General features: G+C 30.0%; 3 protein-coding genes across 5 annotated transcripts; 1 reads left to right on the forward strand and 2 right to left on the reverse strand.

Moving 5' to 3' along the window:
• Positions 1-628: 628 nt before the first annotated feature.
• On the reverse strand, positions 629-10172 carry LOC141523900 (uncharacterized). Of its 2 annotated transcripts, none has more exons than XM_074237468.1 (2): positions 9795-10172; positions 629-3009 (listed from the first exon to the last, which is right to left on the reverse strand). In XM_074237468.1, exons 1-2 carry the CDS (start codon positions 9801-9803, stop codon positions 1054-1056), a joined length of 1965 nt encoding a protein of 654 aa, XP_074093569.1. In that variant the 5' UTR covers positions 9804-10172; the 3' UTR covers positions 629-1053. The 2 variants fall into 2 exon arrangements, with proteins under 2 accessions (XP_074093569.1, XP_074093570.1); XM_074237469.1 differs by lacking the exon at positions 9795-10172 and adding an exon at positions 3641-3783.
• Positions 10173-12167: 1995 nt separating this feature from the next.
• Positions 12168-14673, forward strand: LOC141524250 (F-box only protein 9). 2 transcript variants are annotated; one of them, XM_074238003.1, is made up of 6 exons: positions 12168-12307; positions 12519-12722; positions 12848-13150; positions 13226-13581; positions 13671-13911; positions 14000-14673. In XM_074238003.1, the coding sequence occupies exons 1-6, from the start codon at positions 12305-12307 to the stop codon at positions 14186-14188; spliced, it is 1296 nt and encodes a 431-aa protein (XP_074094104.1). In that variant the 5' UTR covers positions 12168-12304; the 3' UTR covers positions 14189-14673. The 2 variants fall into 2 exon arrangements, with proteins under 2 accessions (XP_074094104.1, XP_074094105.1); XM_074238004.1 differs by having other exon boundaries at positions 12519-12675; positions 12870-13150.
• Positions 14148-17282, reverse strand: LOC141524251 (progestin and adipoQ receptor family member 4). Its single transcript, XM_074238005.1, has 5 exons — positions 16431-17282; positions 15998-16219; positions 15727-15830; positions 15469-15606; positions 14148-15226 (listed from the first exon to the last, which is right to left on the reverse strand). The coding sequence occupies exons 1-5, from the start codon at positions 16552-16554 to the stop codon at positions 14972-14974; spliced, it is 843 nt and encodes a 280-aa protein (XP_074094106.1). The 5' UTR covers positions 16555-17282; the 3' UTR covers positions 14148-14971.
• Positions 17283-17699: the final 417 nt, after the last annotated feature.

Below are 17699 nucleotides of genomic sequence, written 5' to 3' on the forward strand. Positions count from 1 at the left end.
GATTTCTTCTTAAGTAACAATTTTTACGCTTCTAAAGAATAATTAAAATTTGATTAATTATTTCCTTAATTTTTAAACAGCTAGACCGTAATTTTCGTACTTCTTTCGGAAAAACATTTTTCATACGCCCATATGACACTTAACACGATATTTTTTACATAAACTACAATGATAACTATCTTATCTGATAACAAACTAAACAAATAATTAAGCATCCAAAATTTAATACATCATTGTAATTAAAATTCCAGAAAACAATCCAATTAAAATATCAGATAACTGAGTAGAGTAATTGTAAATATAAGTGAGTGAAGTATAATCTTGAGGGTAAAATGTATTATATATCATATATATAACGGTATTAAAGTGAGGCGACAAACAAAAGTAATTATATATGTATCTTAGGACAAAGGCAACATATAATTGCTTACGCAATAGCTTCATCTGAAATAGTCTAGTTTATTCTTATATTACGCTAGCAGTAAGTTTTTAAATATATATATATATATATATATATATATATATATATATATATATATATATATATATATATATATATATATATATATATATATATATATATATATATATATATATATATATATGAGTATGAGGGATTCCCGTATATGTTCAACTCTGAAGAATGCAAGAATGTTCGCTTCCCAAGAGTATACAGCATATATCAGCGTTTTAATTAATATCATTAGTCTTGTTAAGGAATCAGTAGCTTCCTTATTACAATAACGATGCAATATATTTTTATAATAATTCTAATTTTTAAATTCTTATGTTATTTTTTCTATATAAATATAAATATCAATTTGTTTGTAATTATTTTTTTTTTTTTTAGTCCAGCTCTTTGACTGTAATTTCTCGAATAGTTTTGATACTTAATAAAAGTGATAAAATGAAGAGAGAAATTTTGTTGACAAGTTCACGCTTGCTTTCACATAACTTACAGGCGTTTATATTTTAGTTTATTATTAAATGATTAAAGAGACTCGATGACATGAAACTCACATCTATAAATAAAAAAGAGAAAAAATTAATTATTCACGCTCGGAAGAAATCATCGTTGAACTTAAGGCTTTTGTTGGGTCCAGCGCCGACATTAAGAGCGAGTACTTTTGAAACTATGCTCAAGTCCTCATGATTTCCCGGCGCGCCGTGATTGCGTCCGAGTTCTCCAGCGACTCCAGATTGGAAGAGAAGCTGCTGAATTTGCCGTGCAGGAGTGGGTGTCCTGTGAGCAGGCTGTCTGAACGATGAGAACTGATTGAAAGGCACGAACTGCGATACCGGTCTTGGGAGATCAAAGACTAAATGATTTCGTGTTTGCTGTCGGTTTTCGTTAATACCAAAGTTGCCAACAGATCCCAAGGCTTCTTGTCGGTTAAACCTGTTAGAGGTTGGAACAGCTGGCGGCTGGAAGTCTACAGAAACAGAGGGGAAGCTTTGAACATTTACGCGTTGCTCTTGACCTCTTAAAAATGACTGTTGTGGTATGTTAGAATTTAAGTTATTGAAATTTTGATTATAATTGAAGTTTTGTTTCAGGTCATTGTGAATCGGCAGTTGTTGGATCCGTAATTGATCGGGAAAATTTGTTTGAAATGACTCAGATTGACCGACATGAGGTACTTGAAAGCCAAGACTCGTTTGAAATTGGACGTTTGAACTTTTAGAAGGCAGCTGAAGAGTTTGAAGATTTTGACTGAATGCACCTAAAGGTTGAGGCAAAGGTAATTGTTGTTGTAACGGTAATTGCTGTTGTTGTTGTTGTTGCTGGAGAGATTGTTGCTGTTGTTGAAGAGACAATGACTGCTGCTGTTGCTGAAGCGATAATTGCTGTTGCTGTAAATTTGACTGTTGCTGCAACTTGAGCTGATTATTCTTCTGTTCTTCCAGCAATTTCTGTCTCGCCTGTTCCGCAAGATAATATTGTCTCTGTTTCTGTCTCTGTTGCTCTTGATACAACTGCTGTTGGCGAATCAAAAACTGAGTTTGCTGAATCTGCTGAGCTTGAAGCTCGGCCAATTGTTTTTCAAGCAACTGCTGTTTGAATTCCAACTGCTCTTGCAAAGTCAGAGCCTGTCCCTTTCCGTCTGGCTTGTAAATTGGCACTACGCTCTTGGGAACTCCCAGCTCGTCTTGCTGGACAGTGAAAGCTGCTACGAGAGGCGCTTGGAATATTTTAACCTCCGATTTTTCTTTACTTTTATCTTTAGTGTCTGCTGGTACTGTGGGCAAGACAGGTGCTGATGCGTTTTTAGCTGGGCGTGTTGTTGGACTTGATACCGTTGGACTGGGTGGGACCAGTGAGTTTGCCGATGCAGATGCTATTCCATTGCTGGAACTTATCACCAATATCTCCTTGTTATCGTTATCATGATTGTGTTGATTAATGTCCTTGGCAATTGGTTTAAATGAATTTTGTATCCTGTTTGATGAATGGCCAATTGATTTAACACTGCGCGTTTCTACTTGTTCTACTTGTAACGGCTCTGGTGATTTTTCAAGGACTGCTTGATCACCCAACAGCACATCTAACTTTTGATTTAATTCCTGGCTTTTTTCCGCTTTCACTTCGGAACTCTGCGTATCCGCTTGGTACTTATCTGTCTCAATAAATGTTGAATTCTGTAATTTGTCTTCACTAATGTCCTCGGAGTCACTAGCAAAATGTTCGTACGTTATCGACGCTCCTTTGAAACGTTCTAATATTTTTTCTTTATTTTTGATATTTTGTTCTTCTTCTTGTTTTTGATTTTCTTCATCTTCATCAGTTTTTTCTTGTTCACTTTCCTGCGCTTGTATTTTTAGAACCAACTGTTCAGCCGTCGGTGGATCAGACCTGTCTTCAGCCGACTCTGCTTCTAAATCTTCCAAAGCGCGCAGTAGAGCTCGCCGTAGATTTTTGTCCAATTTCAATGGCGGTAATCCATTTATTGTTGGAACTGAATCTGCCTTTAGCTTCATTATAAAGGCACATATGATTAACGGTAATATCTGTAATCAGTAAAATTAGCAATTATTTTTTTATCATTACAAGTTGAAGTATAATTTGTTATTTTTCTATTTCAGATTCTCGAGCATTGTAAATGAAAACTCTAGGCCATTTTAAAAGAATTTTAATGGCTCAAAAGGCAATTTATTATTTTTTAGGTTAATTCATCAGATACTGGGTGGCCTAATCATGAAAAGTAACATATAACGTAAAATAGTAATAAAGAAGATTGAATTCGATGTAATAATTCGCAGTTTACATAAGACTGATTATTTCTCGTCTTATTTTAAATCTCTTTACTGCAATCACTAGATGAATGTATTCACATCTTTTTGACGCCCACATAACAACCTGTCTCGTGTAATACTTAATCTAACCATTTACATTCTTCTTGACATGCACACACATAGAGTGATTAAGATATCAAACTGTCTGAGGTATCAATCTTAATTGTTTTATTAAATTAATTCTATGAATAGTTAATCAAACATAGTTAAGTATCTGCAATCTCAATTAAAAAATTTTAATTTATTACTTTCTTCCCAGATTTTTTTAAACTAAAATTCAAGAAGAAATAAAGAACAAGAATATACTATCTTGATAACAGGGAAATTATTATAATGGTAATAGTACTATAGTGTAATATATAATGAAGGTCGTAAATGGTTTAGTGGTTTTCTCATGGCCACATTATGCTAAGTGGTGGAGCAAACTTCAAACAACAGAAAAATTTAGTATACGTATATTTTCTCATGCAAATATTGTTTCAGTATTGCATCACTTCAGAAATAGCAAAAGCAACGGAGGTTGCTTCGTTTACAATTGTCAAACCATGTTTTTTATTGCTTTCCGCCGTTGTCTTCAACCATCAAATATCATTCATGATATTCGTACTGAGGTAGAGAACCAGAAAATTGAAACAACGGGACTAGAACCGCGAACTTCCTCGTGCTTCAGGATTACATCTAAGTTTTAATTGACTAATTTACACTACAGTGAATTAAGTATATGAGAAAATAATAACTAATAATTTTTTAATTGATAATAACGATAAATGATGATAAAAAAAAAAGAAGTGCGTGTACATCGTGATATGAACAAGTATCTACCTGGTGAGATTTCCAACGATTTCTACATACCTCCCGGTAATGTTTAAAATAATGTATTTTCTTATTTTTTAAAATCTAGGTACATCTACCATACTATCTTCATATCATATTATTTTATTTAATGTACATACTAGACATATGTGAACAATAGTATATCATACACTTAATGGTTGATGCATTTAAGTTTGAAATTAACGGACGCGAATGGGTTATATTATATTCTGCAAATATATTTAGTTACATTTAGCAACTGAATAGATTTAAACGTCAGCGTAAATCAGACATGACATGTCTTTTTTAAGGTCTTTCTCATCTTTCATCTCAACTCTATTATCTTCTGGCTATCTAAACTTTTAATCACATAATAGTCTTCATAGCTATAGATAGAAACAGCTTCTTTAAAATAACCGCTAGCATCTTCACACGTAAAGTATATATTTATATTTTATTTATATATACTTTTTCTTTACTTTCCTGATGATGCACACGTAAGTGTAGGTGACGCATTGCGAATTTCTATTTACTCAAGTCTCTATTTCTTTTATTTTATTATTTCATTTTATTTTCTTACATAAATACTAATGAAAATGAATAGTATTTATTAAAATTTTTTAATTCTATTTGCTTACAAGCTTTGTTTAAAATAATAAAACCTGACCTTTAAACAAACATCTATTCTTAAATAAAATAATAAATTAGTCTTATACCTCCAGATATATCTAATAAAAGTAAGTTTGCAGATAAATACTTTTTATCTGGTAATTAAAAAGACACTTGCACTCAACAACATATTAATTGACAATTAAAAAATACTTTTTCCTATAAATTTTCTCTTAAATAATTCTCTAAGTATAAATATAATTTTAACAGCATTAAATAATTTTTTTGTATTATTTACAGCTTCCCACGTGATGAAATTACCGCAAGTAAAAAAAAAAAAAAGAGAGAGACTTGGTGCACAGAGAAGAGGAAAAACGGCTGAATAAAAGTCTTTGGGTCTAGAGTTTTTTAGCTTAGGATAAAAATAAGTGGATGAGGATGTATAACCACCGTATAATTCCATAATGGAGAAAATCAGCTTGACATTTAGTGAAAGAAAGCCAATATTGCGAAGAAAGCCGCACCCTGGCATGTTTATCACGCCAAAGATGCATCCTCGGCATCATCGACAGTGGCCAATACCCGGTAATAATAATAATTATGAATTTTAAATTGTCATAAACCCTTTTACAGCTTTTAATGTATAAGTAAATGCAGAATTACCGATAATAAGTGTTGTTAAACAATACATTTAAATGATAATGATAAATCAATGAAAACTAAACCGGTAAATTTTGTATTATTTTATTCTATTTTCGATTACCACGGGTATCTTTTTACTTTGTTCTCTCAAATAAATAAAATGCTTCCGTGTAGCTTAAATACTTGAATAAAAATGTCTCTTACATTAAATACCAGTAACTCGTTACACTTGTAAATGTATACAAGTATTACGGTATAATATATTGACGATTTAAATTCATCGGATGCTTTCACTTGTGTTTATCATACGTAAATATGTCTATTGCCGTTAATCCTCACTGTATTTGAATACATATTTGTTAATTGTAAATTCATTCAAAAGCAGTATTAATTATATTTTATTAATTGCTTTTTAGAATTTAAAAATTAGAGATTGATTTTTTTTTTTTTTTTTTTTTTTTATGATACCTAATGTAAAGTAGAGTAAATTTGATACTTTTATTCCAATGGCCGAGAAAAAAAAATTTCTAATGTGTGTCGCAGATTATAATACATATTATGTATACATTTAACATTTGTCCTTATTTACTTTTTTTTTTTTTTTCTTTCAGTGAGGAACACGCCCCAGGCGACGATGAACCTCTTTCGAAACTTTCTAAACTACCGAATAAACCGATGACTCCCGTGAGTCCTCTTATAAATAATACTCTTTATTTTTTAACCTTTAAACGATCCAGCGTTCTCGTCCCATTAATTTTCCGAGGTATTCGAAAATTGTCACTTATATCTGTTGGCTAAATTCAAAATATTTAAGGTACAACTTTATTTATATGGATTTAAAATGAACTGTTTATTAAAATCTTTTTCATTTGCTAACTTGTAAAAATATAACTTTTAAAAAAGTTGTGCCATAAATTTAAATACTCGTTTTCCCTTTAATTTAAATTAACTGTTTTTACTTTCGAAAATAAATTATAACTTTATGGAGTATCCAAAATTTCGATAAATAATAACAGTGATAAAAGCAATACATATATTTCCTTCCTGTTTAAATAAATAATTAATTCTAATTAATACATAAAATTTTGTTGTTCCTATATAATACTATTTTAGTAAAAAGAATTTAAAGTATCAATCATCAGATGATTAGTATTTAAAATGTTAACGTACCATGAAAAATTACATTGTGTTATTTAAAAAAAAAACCTTTTTTTTGTTACAGTTATGACTTGTGACACAATTTCGATGGATTATCTAATACGATTGCGTGTAAGACCTTGAATAAATTAAAAAAATTGAAACAATGAGGAGTTGGTACCTCTGTTTAATTATAGAGATTCAGAAGGCTTGAAATATTTAATTACTAATTACCGGTTATTAATTGAAGAAATTGTAAAAATACTATAAAATACGTGAGAGTTGTATCGAGTAACTACCGATGAGTAGGAAGCGGCAGATGAGATGAATCAAGTCCTAGTTACAACTCTTGCAGGTTTCCGTCAACGAGGAGGAAAAAAAAGTTTAAGTAGTTAGCTGGGTGTACGTGCAAAAGCAAAAGCGATGAGAGCGATGGAGTAACAAGTTAAGAGTTAAAAGATGAGAGTAAAAGATGACTTTATAAATCAATTTGTTGGATGAAAAGAGACAAACCGGGAGATCAGAGATACTTTCACTTGGAGTTAAGACGACGAAGAGTATGTCGAGGATGTTACACGCGCTCGTGAACTTGCCGGTTCTGGACCCGGATCGTCTCTCATCTCATACCAATGAGCGCCTCATTTCGATACGATACGGCCAATGACTTATAAAACATCAAAGGTCGTTGTACAAATTTTCTCGTGTACCGGAAATCAATAGTTTTTGATTTTTTTATATTCATTCTCAATTATCTGTCGCTTAATTTTAGTAATTTTTATCTTCAATAAATAATTACGAGATATTGAATTGAAAAACTAAAATAGTTTGATATTTATGTCACGGTTGTAATTTAAAAATCAAGTAATAAAATATATTTACTAAATAAATAAGGAAAATTTTCTATTTACAGATTTTAAAATTAATATGAATGATTGATAATTTTAGCGAAAGTGTCAATTCGCGTCACTTTCAACATTAAAATCCATAAATTCATTTAAATTGACCAATTGATCACGGATAGCGCGATGATAAAATATTGGAGTGAAAATTGTCACCGTGGAGGATAAATATCAATTAATAATAGACGTTGAATGGTTAGAAAAAAATATAATAAAAAAAAAAAAAAAGGAGGAGGAGTTAATAAAGAAGATGCGATGACAAATTGAGGGAGGAAGTGTCGAGGTAACGAGATATTTTGCTCGCGGGTGAAAGCCCCTGTATGGTACTGGTGTGGTTTATCAAGAAGCGAATGAAAACGTGTCTTGGAGGCTCTTCAGTCTACCGGAGACTTCTTTACTACACATATACTTTATACTATATAATACTAAATGTATACATAGATATATATTGACTCGCGAGATGTGGCGCAATTCGCATATGTACTTAACGTTTGTTATTGCTGTTATTACTATTATTATTATTATAAATATTATAATCGTATATGTATATATGTGCATTACGACTCGTGAGAAGAATCGAGATCTACGTGATCGATTTCATTTTAATATACTACATCATTACTATTTTTGTTATTATTATAACTTTAATTATTTATTATCAACATATATTGTAATGTAATCAATCACGTAAATTTTCACGGAAATTAATTAGTTATTTATTCATTAACTTGAATTACTTTATTAATGACTTTTCAATATTCATTTCAGATATAAAAATTACAAATTTCCGGTACAATTTTTATTTTTTACTTAATTTGATATTTAAAGATTAAAATCAATTTATTATATCCATGAAGAAAAAGCTTAATAATAATTTTAATTAGATTAAATTAAGTAGTTAAATATTTTCTCTTTCTCTAGAAATAAATGGAGTTAATTAAATGTATCTGAGACTAAAAATTTCAAAGTATGTAAATAACTAAATAAACAAAACAAACACCAGGGAATTAAAACCGTCATATGACTATCTAATTTTCGAATCATTGAGCATCTGCAGTACACGCCCGTAATTGCTTTCACTACAGGTCAAAATATCTTGAGGTCATGAATTAGCCTCAGGCGTTCAACAGAAGAGAGAATTGTCGTTGTCGTCCTCATATCGCGTTTGCGGTGGACTTGGTCACGCCCAAAAGAGATGAGAAGAGAATAAATACTTTCTTTAAAATGCCGATAAGAAAGAAGAATACCATTATCGTGATAATGATTATGATCAATAATTGGTTGGAATATTATTATGATATTAATATTATGATGATGATGATGATGATGATGATAATGGTAAAAATAAACATGAATGTTTTTTAAAATAATTGCATGATTGTTCGTAACATCGATATCCTTCGGCGACTTTCGATACCACAATTAAAGTTAATTATCCAGGAGAAGTTTTTTTCACGAGTTCGTAAAGCAAAGATGCACACGCGTGCACCACATGGCAATTGGGTCGACAAAAATTGGAGATTACAAAGCTTGCGTGAATACAATATTAAATGGTTTCTTAATTAATCATCTTATTATAATAAGATTCAAAAATGGCGATAGTTAAAAGCGGATTCGATTATTATATTACTGTTTACATTATATATATACAATGGATCTAATTTGAATTTTTTTTTTCTTTTTTTTTTTTTCCAAAGGTTTACGGGCGATTGTTGGTTTTTCAAAGCAAGATAATTAATGTACATGAAAAATAGAGGGAAAGTGTAAAAACACATTTGGAATAACATTAAAATAATCGTCCCACGTGTTGTGCGAATACAATGGATAAATGCTTGCTCGATCACTTTCCCTCGATATCCTACTAAATTTTTTCATCTATTCGCTCAATACAGATCACGATTCCACCGGTTTGGTTTATATTTAAATTTATCGATCTTTTATTTTACCGATCGTTACCTCGACTTTATAGTTTTCAAACCCAATAGCTTTGGTTAAAAGGACTATCAGCGACTTTAATTGATTTCCTTCGTCCTCCGTTGAAAGCTAAGCATCTGTCCAAGTAATTGATAGTAATAAAAGTTATCGGCAATTATGATCAATCATCACATTTCCATAGACTTAAAAGTTTATTTTTATTAGTTGAAAAAAATTGAACAATAGAAATTGCTAAGAAGTAGAATATAAAAAAATTTTAATTAGATCTTTTCACTGTAACTACAAAAATTAACACGTCCGCAAAATGATTTAAAGTAAACCTTTATCAATCATCACTTTCACTTAAAAAATTGTAGATAAATCACAGATTAATCACCAAGTAGTTAAGTATAAATAAGTTAATGAATAAAAAATATAATTAATTAAGAATAAAATTACTTATTGCAGATTAAAAGAGAAGCTTACCAGACGCATGATGGATAAGTTACTAAATTCCGGGTTTTACAAAATAACAGTAGTTGTTGTTGTTACTTCTCGAAGATGATCACAACTGTGTTGAGTTACCGAGTAGTAAGCCAGACATTGGGTTGACGAGTGTAAAGGAGGATTACCGAGAGCAAGTTACTGAAGCCGGTGGGGCCCGTTAAATTGCTTGTAGAGGTGGAAATGTATACATACCGTACATTGTATATTAGCTCACTGGCTTACCTTACCTGTTTTATTTGTATTCTTCACTACAGGTACTGCTACTTCCCATGCTCTCCCATACACTTAAAAATCCATGCAATATATATATTATTATATGTATATACTCTCACCGTTATATTTAATGCCACCGCGAGTCGCTCGTGAGATATCGAGAGTCTTTAAGGCAAAGAAGAAGAAGAAGAAGAAGATCATGATGATGATGATGATGATGATGATGATGATGATGAAGAAGAACAAGGAAAAGGCGAAGAAATATGTGAGAAAAGAGAAAAAAGGGTGGGCATACTTGTAATTCTTGCAAGTATGTATTTATACTTTATTTGCCTCCAAGAAATGCTTTTACACTCTCACCACTTTCGTGGGCATTCCAAAAAATCACCTGACAATATTCATCAGATGAGCCATCAACATGTCCTACTTTTCATTCATTGGGCATTTAAATATTTTAAAAATTATTCTTACACTTAACTGAGACTAATTTTTTTATCAATTATAATGTCGCTAAAAATATCGATTTGTCTCTTAAAAGACTTTATAAATGTATCCGCATTGTTTACTGTGATGGCTCTGTGATTTATTTTCTTGAATGTCCTGGTTGTATGAATTTTTTTTTTTTTGCAATTATGATTTATGTATATTTATTGTGAGTTAAAAAGAAAGTGGTTTAAGTGAGAAAAAAAAGGATTATATATGTTATACATGGCTTTATATAGTACAATTGCATCATATATTATTATTTTTATTTTATTCACAAACAGAAAACAATCGGTGTCATTTTTTATACTTTGTGTCAAGGTTTTTTTTGAGATCTTGTTTATTAAATTCACATATAAGAATTGGATTTTAATTACAAAATAAGTTAATAATTCTTTTTGTGTGAAATTAATTGTCGTTCAGAGTTTATTGAGTAAGAGTGTTAATTATATTTTTATATAGTAGATCAGTAGTATTTATTGGGGGCGAAACTTGATCTTTTAATGTTTCATTAAAAAGATAATTTGATTGTTTATGTGTAACAGGTGTTGTTCTATTTATAATTAACTAATATGAAACTGAAATTAGCAGACATGGGATAATTTTTGGAATTTTTATAACCAATTAATTATAATATAAAAATATTTTTTTTAATTCGCACTTGTAATTTTTTTTTAATTTCTACATGTGAATTTTTTTTTTTGCTAAATATTTTTTATTATGATTTAATTGTTACAAAAATTTAAAAAAATGTTAGATGTCTCCTGACTCAGTATTATTTAACTAACGCTTGAAAGTTCATCAGTAAATAATAAATTAAAAAGCAGAGTAGATTTGTTTATATTTTATTTAACTATAATTAATATTTCGTTTTTTTTTTTTTAGGAGATTTTTGTTTAAATTTAGACTGGTTTATTTTATCAAGCTCTTACAACAACAATTTCACGTAATTATTCGGATTTATATGTAGTTATTTAGAGTATAAGACAGCAGCCTGTCCTTTCAGCACATGAGATTGCCCGTGATACTAAAATTTTAAGACATCAGATGGTTTTTTAAATTTTCACAATAATTGAATTTAATAAAATAATTCTATAGATATAAAAATTCAAAAAAATTTCAGTGCGAATTTTTTAAAATATTTTTTATTTTTATTTTTTTTTTCATTATGATCAATTTAATGACACTGAAGTTGGCAGACATTAAAAATTACTTTAAAATTTTATAATAATGCAATTATTATAAAAAAAAAATTAATTAAAACATTCCACATGTGAAAATTAATAAAAATTACAACTAAAAATTGTAATTTTTATTGTAATTGATTTGTTATTAAAATTTTTAAAATTGACAGCTGACAGCTAACTTCAGCATTATTAAATTTATTGTAATAATTTTAAAAACTTTCAGAGAAATCTGTTAATTTCAATTAAATTATTTAAATATTTTTAAATTAAGAATTTTAAATTTGGACTAAATTTAAAAATTAAATTAAATACATACAAAATATAAAGAAGATGTTAGAAAATATTCTTGATAATTATCACAATTATTATTTAAGTAATGGATCTCTCTATTAAAATTTTTAATGGACTAGTTTTTTTATTATAATCTATCGGGTAACGAAAAAAAAAAAAAAAAAAACTATTTAAAAAAAATACAGCATGGCGACAACAATGGCGGCGGTACATTTAGCGAAATTATTTTTCCAATGTGTTGTACGTTATTCTGACCGTGAATATATACGTTGAAATAAAATTAATAATTAAAATCTATAAAAACTTGATATAAAAATGGTAAGTAATATTAATTCTTTATTATATTAATTATTTACATAAAAATTCTACCATCTGCCAAGTATCGTCATTCTAACCTATCAGCTGATTGAATGAAAAATGTAAACACAAGAATCAACATTTGTTCCAAATCTGTCATTCAAAAAAATGACCTCTATTTCTATAATTTTATTAATATAGATTAAATTAAAGTAAATGAATTGTCATGCAGAATCAACAAGGTGGGTCAGAAGCCGACGAAGGTGCCGATGAAGGTGAATCTTCTTCCTCCCCCAGAGTCCAGGATGCGCTGGCTAATTTTCGAGAACAGTGGCAACGAGAATTAAATATATCTCCTAAAAGAGAAGTACCGAGTCATTCAAACTTAGGTAAGACATCAAGCATTGAAACCCATGAGCTGTCAATAGAAGATAAGGTAAGAATTTTTAATTTAAACTTGAAAAGAAATTTCTAATCGTAATTCACATTGATTCTTTAAATCTTATCGTTTAATGACGTGACTAAGATCCGACTTAATTTAATGAATGAATACTTTCCCAGGCTAAAGATTTATTTTTAAAAGGAATTGAGTACGAACGAAATGGAGAGCTGTATGACGCAATAAGGTTCTACAAACGCGCTGTATCGCTGGTGCCGGATATCGAGTTTAGGCTGTACGAGTCTATGAAGCCCGAAAATAAAGAAAAAATCGAGAAAAATGAAGACATACAAATTGTTGAATATGCTGGTGAATCGTACGGTAACGACGAGGTTGATGTGCGTGAAGATGATACACTTGTCGTCAAACTATCAAGAATTATTAATAAAAATCAATGTCTCTGTTTTCCACGTTTTGAGCAGAGCGTAAGATATTTTTTTATCGTTATTTATTACCGTGTAATTTATTGACTAACTAATAATTACTGGATATTTTTGTAGATGACACATGTATCGGCGCTACCTCTAGAAATAATTTTGTACATACTACGATGGGTGGTATCTTCAGAGCTAGATATGCGTTCCCTGGAAATGTTTTCCCGGGTATGTCGCGGATTTTTTATTTCAGCACGTGATCCAGAGATATGGAGGCTCGCTTGTGTAAGAGTTTGGGGTGTAAACTGCGGGCAGTACGAGCCAAGGTATCGTTCCTGGAGGGATATGTACTTAAAACGTCCTAGATTACAATACAACGGATGCTACATCAGCAAGACAACGTACATTAGGCAGGGAGAAAATAGTTTTCAGGATGAATTTTATCAGCCTTGGCATCTTGTTAAATATTTTAGATACGTCAGGTATGCTGTAAAAATACTTATAATGTTTATTTGAATAAATATTGGTATGCATGATGTCTAATAAATATTCTTTGATTTCTTGGACGCAGGTTTTTTCCAGAAGGGCGTGTTTTAATGTTAACATCAACTGACGATGCCCAAGACTGTGTTAATGCATTAAAATATCGTAATACACGTAATCTTGCTGTATTGATTGGCCATTATAGACTTCATGATAATCGTGTTACGTTGGTTATGAAAAAACAAGAGTCTAAGAGTAATATTAATCATAATTATAAAAAGAAAAAACGAGAAATTGTTCACGACAGTGGAGAACAAACTTTTCACTTGGTAATAATAGTCATTTTACTATTTTAAATTTTAAATTATAAGTATTGAGAAAGTAATCTAATGTATAATTGATCGTTTGATTTGATAGGAGTTGGAAATCCAAAGCTTGCATAAAAGAAAAAATTGGCAGCTGCCCTGGATACGTTACAACATATTTACGCAGTACAAAAATGGCCAGCAAGCGACGACATGCTTGAATGTTTTCAATCGTTATCCACCGCTGAAATTCAGTAGAGTAAAAAGTTATACTCAAGAAAGCGACCGGCCCCTACAATGAATCCAATTCTGAAATAAATTGATTATTTACTAAAAAATAAATTGAATACATAATATATTTTATAGGGATTAAAAAATAAAAGCATATAATTTTTGAAAAGTTTATTGCAAGAAATCGAAACATTAGAGTTCAACTATAATTTGTTTAATTAGTATATATGTGTTTAAAGTTTTTAAAGATAAGAGCAATTATTCATTCTATAAATTTAAATGACGTCTAAAAATTCAGGTATAAAATATTAATATTATCTATTAATTGGTCTAAATCGTATTCAATAACGATTAAATTAATTCAATCTATTCATTTTATTTAATTATCTATAAATTTCCTAATTTATTAACGATTCAATTATTTAGTTCTATATTTAAATTTTAACTAAAAAATCTCGCAAAAATGCAGCACCGCAAATAAATTATAAATTTTTTAATTATTTATAATTGTAAATAGTAGCTATTACGCTACCAAGCTCAGCTAAAAAATCATGGTATATTTATAACTATTAAGGAATTAATTAATTCATTGATGAATTAATTACAAATAAATATTTTTGATGCGCAGAAATAATCCTGCATAACATTTTTAAATACTTTTATCTCTCATACATGATCGAACCATTTTATAATTATTTTAATTATTTAATCACAGATCATCAAACTCATCAATCATTGATCACAGTGTTATAGGACAATAAGAACTGGAATTTTTAAATATCAACCTAGTAACAAGATTATAATTAATATTAATTGTAGTAATTTTATAATTAATTAATTGGTTGGTTATTAATTATAATTCATCATGAATAAAAGCTGGAGAAGAAGAATAAGAAGAATTAGAAGTATTGGAAGTATCTAAACAAACGTCGGGATTCATCATCCATTTGATATCACGTATTGTAGCTGCGTGCATTGACCAAACAGCACATACAACAACTACGTGCATGATATTATGCGAATTAAAAATAAAATCAACTTGACCTGGTAACCATTTTTCTGGTATTCTTAATGCACCTATTGCTCCACCAATAACCGCAACGAGGTCCTATTTTAAATAAATCAATTTATTAATCAATAGTAATCATTAAAACTGAAGAACAACTAGCTTCACTACAACGTAAAAAATGCATCTGAATTGAATTCATATTACATTTATAATATCAGAAAGGTTACGGTATTAAAGTGGCGATATATAAGAATATATTTAAACACATAAACTTTAAATGTAAATGTACCAAAGGATATGCTTTCTTTGTTACATAATAAATGATTTATTTACAGACTTACTTGAAGTACGATATGTGTTAAATTATCAGGATCACCGCCAGTTAAATGAAAGCATCTGAGTGTCAAAAAAATCATTCTCATCATGAATGGAGGCGCGAAGCAGAGCCTTCTCTCCCACGGCGACTTGGCTTTCATTGCCTAGATTGAATAATTGACACTTAAATACTCATAATATAATCATTTATGCACTCAGCTTTCAAAAGACAACCAATTAATGTCAATATTGCATATCATAATTATATAATTGTGATATCTTGCCTTAAACAAGCCCCAAATGCTCAGGAAGACATACAGCAGCATTGTTGAATACCAAAGTATCGGGGTAAGACAGTGCACTGATGTTGCTATCATTGGTAATGCACCTAAAATCAATACTCTTTTATTTCGTATTCGTAGCCTTGCTTTAATTTTAATATTCTTCAATTTTAAACACCTTATATCTACATTCAAATTTTTTTTCATTCTCACCATTTGACATTTTTTAAGACTAATATTTATATTTATTATTAATATTATGTTAAATAATTACCAATACTTTGGCAAACCCAAATGCCAAGCATATCAAGCTTTAATAATCCTCGGTAAAATTTTTCTCCGTAGTTGAGATTCATAAATAAATGGTAGATAAATGAACCAATCCATGGACTTACAGCACCGATTAGATGACACCAGGAAATAAAACCAAAGAAAATGCCTTTTTCCCATGGTAATAACCCGGGAATCGTTAGTAAGATATGTAAGATAGCTAGACCTATAACATCACAAGATATTTAGAATAATAATAATAATTTAAACATTTATAATTTTGGATGCTGACCCAAAGTTTAAGATCTTGACCCAATTATCTAAAACCAGTTACGCCAATGCACAAGCCCATGAGCATGAACATTGGTTTTGGATGTAAGGAAATAAAATAAAAGGCACAAGACAAAATTTATGAAAAATAAAGCAAAAAAACTCACCGTGAGTGAATGTGTTGACGGTTTCATTGTGAATGTAAAACAGACTCCTTATGCATCCTTTTAAGTTGGTGATTTGTCTGTAGCCAGTCCTAATGTGCGGATTGAATTGCAAGTGACTTGGCATGTCGCTCCATGTTTGAAGACACCAACTATCTTTATCATCGTAGCTTTTAACGCTACTTGGATCAGCTTCTTCATTAATATTGTCTTTGACAGCAGTGTCAGCCTCGGCCGTGATTGCTGACAATTTATTATAACAATCTAAATCGTTATTCGCCGCGAAATTCGCAGCTATTAATTCGGTCACCTCTCCCGCCAGTTCTGTACGCACGTCCGCATTGCGCGGATGCCCAGACAACAATGTGCTTCACTATAATCTCTATTTCAATCTCAATATATTTTTTATGCGCACCACTGAGTCTTCAGGGTGCTGATACTGGTCTCGGTGGTGGTGGTGGTTGGTTATTGTTGTGATTATTATATGTATGTATGTATTATTAAGATTATTGTTATTATTTATATTATATTATATTATATTATGTACTACTGCACTGGTACCTGCTGGCTGTAAAATAATTTTTAAATATCCAAGGTTACTGTTCGCTACTGCTACTGCTGCTGCTGCTGCTGCTAACCACCCACTTACACCGCCACCCCCTTGTTAAACTACTCGGGTTTTATCCCTTCTGACCTCTTGGCCTTTATTCTTCTGCGCTTGTCTCCATGGATACAATCGATTTTTTTACAAGTCATTATCTTTATGTTTATTATCACGCTAGTTTAATTATTTTCATTTAAATAATTCATCTATTATAGATTTTATTTTTTTATTTTTTATTCGAATGAATTTTGAGTGGAGAAATAACATGAGTTTATTTTAAAATGATTGGAAGAGTTACGAGAATTATTGGAAGGTTTAAGGATCAACTTATTAAAACTCAAAGTAGTAAGGTAAATATTTTGTTTTTATTCTGACACTTCAATCACTGTATGTTACTATTGTTAATAAGAGCACTTAAAATGGAGGACCTGACATTTTTATTTTTTAATTAATGGAGTTAAAAAAATACAAAAAAATTAAACTGCGGATTTTGTTAAACTTGTTTTTTATAATAACTAGAATTTTGGATATTTATTATTATGACATTAAAGCTAGCGATCATTTGATCATTTTCTTATTTTATTTAACAAACAAATTTTTTCCGAAAAAATTGCATTTTTAATTTTTTTAAATTTCTATGTCAATTTTTTTCTTCTTTTTTTGCCATA

This window comes from Cotesia typhae, unplaced genomic scaffold (assembly GCF_013202065.1).
Source record: "Cotesia typhae breed Kobodo isofemale line unplaced genomic scaffold, CoteBio_Ctyphae contig_22, whole genome shotgun sequence".
In the NCBI taxonomy this organism is placed as follows: Eukaryota; Metazoa; Arthropoda; class Insecta; order Hymenoptera; family Braconidae; genus Cotesia; species Cotesia typhae.